A 13,227-nucleotide genomic window follows, 5' to 3' on the forward strand; every position below is an offset into this window, starting at 1 on the left:
ATCGTATATTTGTCAGCAAAAAATAAAAGAATTCTTCTTACTTAAGACTGATTTTGATTCACTTTTTGGCAAAAGGCCATGACCTGAAGTATGAAGTATAGTCTGAGAGCATATCTTAATGACTTTTTCAATTCATTTTACCAGGAGTTTTTTCCCGAGTAAGGTTTTTACCAATTTAAAGCTACTGGATGCCAAAAAAAGATAGGATTATGTTTCCCAAAACTCACACAAGTTCATATAGATAGCTAACTAGAATTCGACCTCATCCCACTAATGGTAATGTTCCCCTTGCATGTTTCGCCTTCCATATTAATAGTTGACACGCGAAACAAACTCAAGAGAGTTACTAACAAAAGTTCATTCACACTTGTATGGGCATGTAGATAATTGTATTAAAAAGGTGCTGCTCGAATAAAATGTTTGGTGAATGTAATTTTGTTAAAACCATTGTTTTATTTCACTAAAACCTTGTTCGGGAAAACGGTGACTCAGTTCTGGTCAAACAAATAGTCGGGCTATTTGTTGGAAAACAGTTTTTGGTTCCAGTTACTGACTGCGAATTTGTATTCAAATTCGAATTATATTCATACCAAAAAGTTTAAAACTACAAAACCTATTTTATTCGATGAACGGAATCTGCATGTCAAAGACATATTTCTTTTATTAGGGGGAAATGTTTTCCATATTATTACGAGTATGAGCTCTGAAAACAGAACTGTTCTCATAGAAGCAAGACGCTTCTACTAGTCCAAAATCATAACCGCCTATCTTCAAGATTATATTATGGAGCCTATCACGACCGTCTTAAAGAAAGATCTTCCCAGTTGTGGAATCTAGGCGTCTTCTTCAACTGCAAGAATCTTGCTTATAGAACTGCCTGTTAACGTCTATTAAATTTTCTTTTACTTTTAAGTTTAAACTCACCCAGTGTGCGGAAGACAATAGGCCTACTTCTGTACTTGTGACCGCCCCACAGCGCGGCCACAGTCACTTGGTACTGCGTGTCGGCTTCCAGCCCGCTCAGGATGACAGCATCAGAGTTGCCAGCCACCTCCAGCACCACTCTGTAACTAACGGACGATGAGTCAATTTCGTCGTATTCTGGTCACAAGCTGCAATTAGTGAGGCCACATTGAAGGTTAGGTTTATGAAGTTTGAAATGATTATTGTGTACATATTGTTGAAGAATGTCACTGAGTTAAATGTCATACTGTTTTTGTCACTGATACGTCACTGGTACAAAAAACATTCAGGAATGTTCCTTTTGTTGATATTTGTAACTGCTCAAAACACATTTTTTTCTGAAGACTTAATCGTTGATTAATAATTTTGTCAATAACTACAAAATCTATAGTTTGGCTGCTTGATAACCATAAATAAAATATCGATCAGTTTCTAAGAAGTTACATGACCCACAAATTTGTAACAAAAACATTGTCACCAAAATCCTTGTAACATTGAAATAGATCCAAAGAATGTTGTAATTATATCGTCTTTGTCCCAGATTGTAGCGTTATTGATGAAAGTCAAACAACTAAGAAAATAGACAAATTGAAGTATTTTGTTTGCTTAAATACTGTTTGATAATGTTTAGAAACAAATTTTAACGAGATATTTTGAAAGTAACAGTTTGAAATTTTTCCGAAGACATTGATAGAATGATAATGAATGCTTGTGTGGAAGAAAATAAAGATTAATGTGGCCTCACGGGAAGAAAGAAGTATAAAAAGATATTTTTGAAATAAGATAGACTTTATAGTATACTTTTTCAAATAAATAGTAATGTCAAGCTAATCGAAATATTTTATGAGTCTATTAGACGATCCGCAAAAAATCAGGTGATAATACAGTGACGGCGATGCATTATCAGTTATAAATAAATGAATGCGGACAACATCACATACATTGTTCTGAACCCAAATTAAGTTGTTAAAGCACTTGTGTTATGGAATTCAGATACAACGAAGGTACCACAAACACCCAGAACCGAGCCAATGTAGAAATGTTAATTCTTACATTGACCCGACCGGGTATTGAACCCGGGACCTCAGAGCTAGCGACACCTTGAAACCGGTGCGTACGCCACTTGACCACGGAGGTCGTCAAGTTACGTTATAAGAGCTGGGCCACGCAATCACTTACGGGGTACTGCAATCGATTGTCATTTGATAATTACAGGAAGTATATTTTTAAAACAATCAAGAGATATACCTAGATCTATGCTTACAAACGCAACAGATAGTAATTCCGCTACGTCTGAGAAGTGTCGTCCCAAAAACGCAATTCCCGTCGACACGTATCCATTATTTTCGTGTTTCATGAATATAATCAATGGCATTGTGGGAAGCTCTATCAAAACAAATTAGGGTTGAGCGAGCAACAATGGCATGTTTTTTTTTCAGGAAATTTGTCGGTAATACGACTTCCGTTCCCACCCGTGCCTTTTCCGTCCACAATTTGTAGGTTTAAGGTTTTTTTTTGGTATTCCATTGTGATATTTTATTGACAATGCCGATTCTTGCGAGGGATATCTATTGAAGCGATTTTTGTTGGATTCCAGTAATAAGATTGCGTGTTGGAAAGGTTTCAGTTTTCTTAATATTATTGCATATCGAGATTTAAGCCGTTTCCTATTTTTCATTTTGGCCAAATATATTTTTTTCTCCCTATGATTTATTAATCACAAGAGGAAAGAAAAAATCATCGCGGAATTGCAGCCGCCCTTCTGGGCACGTATCCCGATTTTGTCAGGGATGAAGATGTATTTATTGTTAAGTATAATTTGTTTATTTTGTATTCATACCAAGTTTAGGTAATATAGTTTCAAAAATGAAAATATTAAAGTAAGTTTATTCATCAGATCATGAACGTATTCAATTGTAAACCCTAATACATTATAACTGGCCACTTTGAGCTAAAACCATCAAAGTGATGAATTGTAAAGCTTTGTCTCTCACCAGACAAATGTGAGAGACGTTGTATGCGGCTTATGTTTCGTCAGTTAGAGTCTGACGCTACCCAGTTAGTGGAAGGATCATCTTTAACCCTCCTTTAGCCCATCTAGTATGACGATTCCTCCGTTTTCCAAAAAAACGAGTTAAAACAGCTAAGTCTCACTTTCTTGACTCCATCGGTAATACAAAATTGGTAAGAAAACACGACCAAAGTCACAAACAAAAGCTAGTTAAAAATAAATCTTTCATACGAAAGTCAAAGGTTATCAAAATGTCTGCTAGTATCCACTAAGGTATACGAGAGGATAAGATCAACTTATCTAATGAATTTATAATCAGCAATTAAAAGTTTCTGAAGACAGGTTTAATTAGACGGCAAATAATACTCGAAGTAGAAATAGACAATGTTACATCGTTCTTTATAATGTAGATGTCTTAATATCTAGCTATATCTTTTTAGAAAATAAGTATAATGTCTATCATTAAGTAATCCATACTCATGTAATGTGACAAAAGAAGTGATGCTGTATGTTCATGGTTAGCTATTCCACAACACCAGTGATTTAATTAACGATTACAAAAAGACATAATCTTGCACTTTGCTGATTTTAATCTTGAAATATATATTAAATGCAAAATATGAATTTAAGCAATATTTGAAGGGATTGGGTTTTTAATCGAATTTAAGAGTAATTTATCGATAGTCGCATTCATGCAGGTAAGACATGTTTTCATAATGCTGACTGACTTAATATTTAGGCAATCAGAATTATGCAACTGTATCCCCATTGAGAGGTACCGACTGTAATCCCATGATATATATATATCTTACTTCATATATCATGGGATCAAGTCTTCATTAAACCAACTTCGAATTAGGTCCAAGATATGCTTAATACTAGCTAGAAGCGATTAGACATGCAGTCAACACTATAAGCTCTTGAAGCCTTGTGATGATGGAAAAGAGACAGAGCTATGCACTGCGTATATTGCCATCGCGCTTCCACAACAGCAATAATCCTGTTTTAAGCTTATAGTACAGGAAACAGTCTCAGCTTAACGTATTAAGATTGTTGAGCGGAGATATGTCAACAGTAAGCTGTGTTTGTGATTATTAATATCAAAGCTATGCTTTGAATCATAGTCAGCGAAGATGGACTGATGAAGATGAGGCGTAACTCTATGTTAAATATGTTTGTTGATCGCTCATAAAATCACTAATGCATAAAAACCGTGCTTTTCCATAGGGCTTCTGCTTATGCACAGACAATAAACATATATTTAATTAAAATCCAGATTAAAAAAACTATTCATTTGGGTGCACTCGCGACACATCGACACTCGCGTGCATAGGCTCAAGAAGATACAAAAACATGGTCATTCATCAATTTATAAAAGTAGAAAGTTTTTTGTGTGTTTCGGAAACAAAACACGGTCTGTGAAAATGTCAACTATCTATGTAGCTATTGCGGTTACTCAGCTACAGCCTGGTGATAGACGGACAGACAACTAAGGTCCCACACCTTAGTAATAGGGTTAAGTTCTTACAGTACTTCAGTTTTTTGGGTACGAAACCCTAAGAAAGCAACAATAAAAAAGCTGTTTTCGAAGATTTTCTTAAAGTTTCTCTTGATTGAAGATAAAGTAAAAAACTTAAAATACGAAAAGATTTAAAAAACACATCCTATAATTTTATACAACTATTCATATCTGCTTTCCTCGATCAACCTTAGCGTGATGTTATTTCAGTTTAATAGTAATATTCTATACAATGGTATACGTAATCAGGGCTGTAATCACAGCCGCATCAGTCCACGTTAATTCCATTACGGTATGTTTAATCAATACTCGCGACCCGGTTCATTCTCCAAGTATCAGCAACGCATTCCCCCTGCGTCGATACTTCTTTGTTTTGATTTGTAAGTACGGTTAGGGCAAAAGTTACAGAATTCTCTAGAATTTTATAGTAAGTCTTATGAGATGGATTCATTCATTCTCCTGAGAGATTTTCGACCATCCCGGCTAGTGTCGCAATACTCAAGCCAGCTGCGAGGTAAGAAGGTTCACTATCCGTGCGATTTAAAGGAAGATTTAAATAATAAAACTTGCCGCAATAAAAAATCACAGATGTTGTCGTTATTACATGGTAGATATTTAAATTTATAAATCAAAACTGCAACAAAAACATTAAAAATAGAAATATTAGAAATATATCATGAAAAATAATATAGCTGCTGACTGTACAGACTAGTAAAAGCGTATCATTTCTAATATTATCGAAATTATAGAGTCGTAGTCAAAGGTCTTCCATATTACATGAAATTATGTCACCCTTTATGTATAAACTCGTAAAATAGACTTTGCTTTTTCTGTGACTTTATTTATTGACTACGAGATTTTCAACAGGGATATTTAAAGTGAAATCTGTTTGGTGAACTCTTTGAATAGATCCAGTTAAGTGAAAATCGGACTTGATGTACCGAGGGTTCCGTAAAGAAGGCTAATGGCAAACAGCAGGAAAATAGTCCAAAAAAACATTTTTTTTTAATGAAAAGTTTTTCGTAATATTTAGAACGGGTATAATTCTCTCATTAGATAGATAATTGTGACAGATGAAGGAATAGATGGATAACGGAGAATTTGCAATAAGTTTCTGTACTCACACTTTGGGTATGAAATCTTTAAAATGAAAATATATCGAAGGGGTTTTGATTTAAGTAGTAGTTGTGTATAGTCATGTGGGCTATATGGTTAGCTCTTTCTACCTCCCTCTTCCCTTAAGCAATCATTTTATTCAAACATATACCTACATAAATAAATATTACAGCAAACGTAATTCCAGAATATCAAATATATCAACTGCAAAATGTCATTCAGAAGCGCTTACAAAGGGAATTTTAAATTGCTTTTAATGATATCAGACAGAAATTGAATTTGTTTGTGTAAGTAAATAACCCGGATGTTCGCTTTGTTTGACAATAAAATGTTTTCAAAAGCAAAATCAATTTTCGTACCTAATAATAAATGTGAAATTACTTTGGACAAAATGTATAATTTTTTTATAGGAAAGATAATAAAGACAACTCTTGTATCTAATCGATGTCCTTTATTTTGTTTTAATTTAGGATTTTATAGTCGATTAATATCCCGATCCTTGTTTTGGTCCTTGAAAACTTTGTTACATTACCTAAGGAAATAAACTAGCTCATGTTTTTTTTTAATCTTGAATCTAAATAATTTGGATATCGCCTGTAGAATTGGCATTGTTACAGTAAATATGTGAATATACATAATTATATCATCTTTCATATAACAACAGAACTTCAACCTTATTTATACTTTATTTGACGTCAAACCTACGTTTTATTTCATAAAGACTATGAAGAGCCTTCTCCAAAACATTTTCATGTCGGAATATTATTATATTGAACATTTCTCCGTATCATACATGTTTTGTCAATCTTTCACTCATCTCACTTTATGATGTTTTGTAAGATGTTAAATAAAATTCAGTTTTTGACGTGACGGGTAAAATATAATATTTAACATAATATTTATACCTCTTCAAATGTTTAATAGAGAATGTTACCAAATAATTCTTTTAACATTTAGTCTCTGTGGCAAATTTCTTTTTAACTTGTATTTTGTGCTGAAGAATTAAACATAAAATAAAATAATAAGTTACTGCTTAAAACTAAAATATTATTGACCACGTAATAATTAATGCCGGAAATGGCCTTTCCATTTTTCCACCTTTTGTTTCTCATATGAGCAACGACTGTAAACTTCAATCGGAAGCTATTTCGCTATTTTCATTCAGTTTTTACTAGCTGATGTTTGTTTTGGGCTCGACATCATTCATTGGTAGTTTTTGAACACCATTCCATTGCTATACAAACCCATTTCCACTCCAACGCGTCAACGTGGCAGCTTTTAGCTGAACCACAGGCTGAACATAACCACAAAAACAAAAAAAACAATACCCCTATTCTTCAAAACACGATAGCATAAAAAAACAACTGCCAACCATTGAATGCCAAACCCACAAAGTTCTTGACAAAAAACTGATGACGTCAAACGCTCGCGAAAACTGGTCAAGTGCGAGTTGGGCTCGCAACACTGAGGTTTCCGTACAAATAGGGTAAAAAACAAGTCCCGCTTTTTTTAGGTACGCAGATGTTTACAATTTTGAGGCACTTCCCCATAAGCTAATATGCTGAAATTTTCAAAGTAGCTTTAAACCCGATGACAAGGGGTTCAAACAATTTACAGCTATAAAAAGGGCTGGATTGATTTTAATAAAAATTAAATTTAAACTAATATTTTAAAACTTACATTTAAAAACGTGAATTTTTAGATTTATTATGTCTATTAACTTTTTAACCTATTAGTACGGAACTCTAAAACTAGAGCTCCGAACAGCGGTACACTTGACCGCTTAATTTGTGAAAACGGTGTCAAGATCTAAAGCAGTCTAGTCTACTCATTAACATAGTCCCTTTTAGTGTTAAACTTTCCACTTTTAGTTCGGAGCCATCGACTGGCACCCGTTGAATATTTAACGTTGCGGTGTTCAGATTTAAATATTGAATATTTAATTCTGTAAATATTATCTCGGAAGTCGGTTTTGTAAATTTTATATGGTTTATTAATGTTAACTTGGTAGTTTTGAAGCAGATAAGCGTTTTAGGGAATGATGTTGGTATAATTATGAATTGATTTTTCAATTTAACTGAAAATGATGAAAAAATAGAGTTAATTATTCATTTACTGTAAAATTCACGCAGTGATACATATTTTATTTATTTCTATAAATTTAGTAGATATGTAGAAAACCATGCTTCGTTTACAATCCTTTGCACTCATAAATATAAGAGGTGTGAATAATACTTTATTATTATACATAATTTATGAATAATTCTCGGGTTTATGCGTCGCGTAGTTAATAACAAGTACTGATAAAAAATATATTTTTAGATATTTGATCATTCACCCTTAAATATGCCCTTTTATTTTATCCAAATTAAATTGTTCCTTGTTGGGCTCGATCTAAGTAAAACTTGATACATTTAAGTACAAGCACTAAAAGATAACTTAATTTCGCGTTTCGCTCAAAATAAGTGAAAGCTTTTGTCTTATTTACCCTATTACACCCAAAAAGGGTAAAGAAGAGTCGACTTGACAAATTTGGAAACTCATAAATAAAATTACTTTTATCAGAAAAGTAATAGTTCTTTTTGGAGATTAAAATAAGCTGCCCCATTTTTAAACACCTGTCAAGAATAGTTAGTTCCCGACGGAAGAAACGTCGGGAACTAAAATCTAAAATTAAACCGCGATAAAATCCGTAAAAGTAGTTTCATCTGAATGTCTAACATTTGCGTAAACCTAAGAAACCACTACGTCTTTACATGGTTTAATTTTTATTTGTAGGAGAAAGAAGTTAACTATAGGTTTAATTTACAACAAATAAAAATATACTTTTATTAAAAGGAATATTTTGACTGCACAAATAGCCGAGTGGTGAGTTCACCACGCTAAGCTACTATGAGCGACGTGTCACGAATTCTATCCACGGGAAACACGCGTTTGAGTGATGAAATCCTCAGAGCAGAAGGAATAAATTCCTTAATCTGAGAAACGTTTTTAAACCAAATAACCTATAAACAATTATAACTTTTAAAAGATTTTTACTGCTAAAAGACCAGTAACATATATTACGGGAAAAATTTGGAATAGTAATCTATAGTATGAAATTACTTCTAAGAAAAATAAGCTAATTGATATATCTAAGAGCAGGTCTGAAGCCTGCATTAAAATTAATTTACCAATTTAATTTCTACAGATAATCTAAATGTTTGAATAGGTCTTTAAAAGGTTTAAAAGCTAAAACCAATAGTTTTTATTTCGGTCTTGTTGACTATATAAAAGAACTATTATAAGGATCGCGTTATCAATTACCATATTTATTTAGGAAAATCTATTATAGTAGAACAAAAGATTATATTATTAAACATAATATTTACATTTATTTTCATTTTAAAGAACTTCAGGCAAATTGAGGTTATTTTGTGTTCTTTTAAGTTCTGTGCCATAAAAAAAAAACTTTTGCATTACAGGTAAGAAAATGAGTCGCGTACCTATATAACATAGTCTGTCTTCAATTTATAAATTTGTATGTGTAATACAATCAGGTCGTAGAGAATTTATTCTCTGCTTAATAATAATACTCTTCGACTACGGATACAAATTGTACCAGCCATAATATGGTTATGAAATATATTAGGTATACCAGCTGCGCCTGAACATTAAACTGAAATTTCATACATGCCTCAGGTTATATTGAAACAGATTTTCAGAACGTTGTAGCCAAAATATTACTGAGAATTTATAATTTAAATGTTTGTTTTGATGCAGGTATTATTTTAATTCATATGATGTTATATTTTGCCGCTTCTCCCCTTTCGTCTTATTTGAGTGATGGACGTTAAAAGAGACATTCATTCATTGTTCTGAATAAGGAGTTGCTCAATTTTTTGATAGAAAAATGAAATAACTTAAAATAAATTATAACTTAGGATTGTTGAGCTCGGGTCTAAAAATTGACGTCATTAATACATAAAATTACAAAGTTATTTTTTTATATAGTTCAGAGTTCAATACTGTTAAAAAATCATAGGTGTGAGGTGGAACTAAGTTTATAACTTAAAATGCCACTACTATGAAAGTTCTATCATGTCAATCTCTGTACCTCGGGTAATTATACGAGTTTTGTATAGTTGTGACGTAGTAGGGAGTAATCTTACGATTTGCAAAACCGATTATGAAATGGTTTTGAAAAATGAAAGCCACGTTTTTGTATTTTCAGAAGATACAACTATATGTTAACCTAAAATGACATCTAAGGAACTGGGAACAGAGTAACTAGTCCATCATATAATAACTCACCTTAGACATATTTAAGAAATGAAACAAAACAATCTATTAAGTAAATAAAGGGTTCCAATTTTCAGGGGTCGGATGCTTGAAATTAACAATGTAGAATTCGTAATGAAATCCAAACAGATAATTTGATTGACATCGTTTATTTTATTGATAATTGTCAAAGGATTAATTCGAATCCTGATAGCTGTCTTAAGATAACTTGACATAACTATTTTTCAAATATAAGGATTACAAAATAGTTTTTTCTTTTTAAATTCATGACATTGATGTACTTAAGATTTATTTCTTATAATAAAAGAAAACAAGTGGAAACTCTTGCTTGACCAAATAGCAAATCAAGAAAGTGATAATTTTGTATTTTCGTACATATATTCTAATAGCTATTTAAGGAAAAACAAACTTAAACAAAAAATGTTTTCAGGTACTTACGTTGGCTAAATTTGACTTCATGTTTTATTATTTGTTGTTTTAGCGAAGCATTAGTAAGATATTTTGTTAATATCCATCAACTGTCTTATTATCTACAACGGTTCATTATATACCGCCTACTGACAGATCGATGGACAAACAGCAGAGCCCAATAAAATTTTTGTTACTTTAAATTTACAACTTTCCTCTTTGATCAGTCCAAATACTACTTTAATTAATCATAGAAAATTATTTCATATTTAGATGCAACATGTCATGTTTTTCAAGTCTGAATACATCATAATGTCAGAGAAAACAGTAGCAGAAACAACTGAGAATAATTAACTGCGGTATTATAAATTAAATGTAATATTAACAGAATTTCAGAATGGCTGCTGTGCCTCAGTGCTTGTAATTATATCATGGCAATTAGCATCGTGTGTGAGACGTAGCTCGCCTCGAGGCAACGTGCGTCTTAAATGGAAATATTATATTTTACTAGCTGACCCGTTAAACGTTGTTTTGCCTAATAAATTATTTCTAGTTAGGTATTTTTAATGCCACATAAAAAAAATAAAAACAAACAATTTCGTCCCAAAAATAAATATTTTTTTTAGTGTGAGCAACCCAATCACTTAGGGGTTATGAAATATAGATGTTGTTCTATTCTCAGACCTACCCAATATGTATACAAAATTTCATAATAATCGCTCAAGCCGTTTCGGAGGAGTACGGTAACTAACATCGTGACACGGGAATTTTATATATTAGAAGAAGAAGATTATTATTTATTGTTTTTTTTTAACCGACATACTATATTAACTTATCAATGTTTTTACATCTGACTTCAAATAGGAAAGGGATTTAAATTCAGCCAGCATTTTTCCTAACATCGAGATATTTTTTTTCGAAATAGAATTCGAAAATCCTGAATTGAATTTAAAAAACTAAACTAGAAGAATATTTGCATTGGCATAAAAATGTTTTATTAAAAATCTACCAAAGCCAGGAATATATTCATATATTCATCAAATCTGATTTTGCTGTGGACGCTTCCAGTTTTGTTATACCATTAAATTTTCCGCCAATGTGTTATAGTTATTTCAAAATTTCATTTTTGCGGTTTTGTGGGTTTTGAAGACTATTTATTAATGTTTTATGTTTATTTTAATAGTGATTTACAGTGTACGATAATATTTATGATGAAATAATTTGTCGTTTATGTTTTCATGTGAATAAACGTAAAATAAATTTAAAAATAACAACACTCTTTTATTAAACCAATAAACAAGCACCTTATTGAAGATATATCTGATATTAAAAATAATGATACCAAAATTTTAATGCATAAAAACAAGATTACTAATTATACCTAGACATAGGCATAGGTCTTCCTTATGGGGAAGATCTGAACATAGATGTAAATCACTACGCTAGCTTACTGCGGGATATCGATTTTAATTTTAGATGTTCAAATATCTAGTTACTACGTTCTCCTTCACCATTTGACAATGATGTCTACATACTATGACATATTTTTTTTTTAACAATGTATCGTTGGATGATCGTTTCAAGCGTAGCTTAACCTGTGATCAATCAGCTTGTGCAGTCGTAGCTTAGCCACAAGCTCCTCAAATCTATATCTAAACTAATATATAAAGCTGAAGAGTTTGTTTGTTTGTATGAACGCGCTAAGCACAGGAACTACTGGTCCAAATTGAAAAAATATTTTTGTGTTAAATAGAACATTCATTGAGGAAGGCTTTAGGCTATAAACCATCACGCTGCGACTAATAGGAGCGAAGATACCATGGAAAATGTGAAAAAAACAGGGCAGGTATAAATCATAACTTATATCTTCTACCCACGGAGGCGAAGTCGCGGACAACAACTAGTAAATAAATGAAACGTGCAGCTACTAAACATACAAACTCTAATGCAATCTCCGCTTCGCTTAAAATGACTATGTACTAACACATTTGAACATCGCATAACATATCCTTCAAATCGAGTAAAGATAGAATCTCAAATAAGCTCACTATCCACTGTGACTTCATGAGTTATGACAAGACTCGTCTAGTAAATTTAGAATGTAAATAATGTGTGCTGTATCCCGATTTATCTTCCAACCAAGCGCATTTTTCAACTGAATGCCAATTTTCAACTGCACTATTTTCTTCAGACATTTTTTTTTGGTCATGAGTTTATGATTGCTATTACTGAATTGATTGACGGCTTTTGTTTTGAGTGTTTATAAAAATAGTTAGTTAAATACATTAATTTTATTGCAAATGTCCAAAAAACGAAAAGCCTGTGAATGTTGTACGCCTGGCTCTATGAACAGTCCATGCCGGCAAATTTAAATAATTTCAAATTACAAAAGAACGACTAGTTGCAACGAGATACAATTTGCAAAAAATCATAGAAAATGACCAGTTTATTGAGAGAACGTGTAAATTACTCATTGCTGGATTCTTGTAATGAATACAGTCTTATTTTCTTTGAGAGGGTTTGAGCATTAATAAAAAAGCCTTTCAGATAGCCTTTTAAGTTTAAAAATTTAAGTTTCCCATCGTAAAGTTTATTTGAGTGCGGTTTTTTTAAAGGTAAAATGAAAGCTTTATTTAAACTTATTTTGCATTTACCTTTGCTATAGTTAACCGTATCCACCCATTTCATCTCGGGAAGAATTCGAGTTTATCCGAACAAGGGGAAAATGTAGGGAAAAATAAATTTTACAGTTTTATCGGTGACACGTAGTTTCCGTTTCCCGAATTTCTACCTGTTTTTTTTTCCTTTAGCTGGCTATTTGAAAATACTTTGGCATTATGTCAGGCTTTATGTTGACAACGTTGTAATTTGTTCGAAAATTATATTTTTTTTTAGGAAAGCGGAAATTTGATTTTTAAGAATAAGAATT

At 32.1% G+C, this 13,227-nt stretch overlaps 1 protein-coding gene across 3 annotated transcripts in view; it reads right to left on the bottom strand.

Annotated features, from left to right (window-relative positions):
* The window catches only part of LOC113498950, a 152,124-nt gene that overhangs the window by 40,843 nt on the left and 98,054 nt on the right, over positions 1 to 13,227 (bottom strand). For 2 of the 3 annotated variants that reach the window (XM_026879215.1, XM_026879214.1), the window contains exon 4: positions 925 to 1,070. In XM_026879215.1, coding sequence (XP_026735016.1) covers positions 925 to 1,070 — 146 coding nt within the window. The remainder of the gene's footprint in view (positions 1 to 924; positions 1,071 to 13,227) is intronic. The other variant, XM_026879216.1, reaches the window with a different exon arrangement.

Source organism: Trichoplusia ni, chromosome 11, assembly GCF_003590095.1.
Source record: "Trichoplusia ni isolate ovarian cell line Hi5 chromosome 11, tn1, whole genome shotgun sequence".
Taxonomy (NCBI): Eukaryota; Metazoa; Arthropoda; class Insecta; order Lepidoptera; family Noctuidae; genus Trichoplusia; species Trichoplusia ni.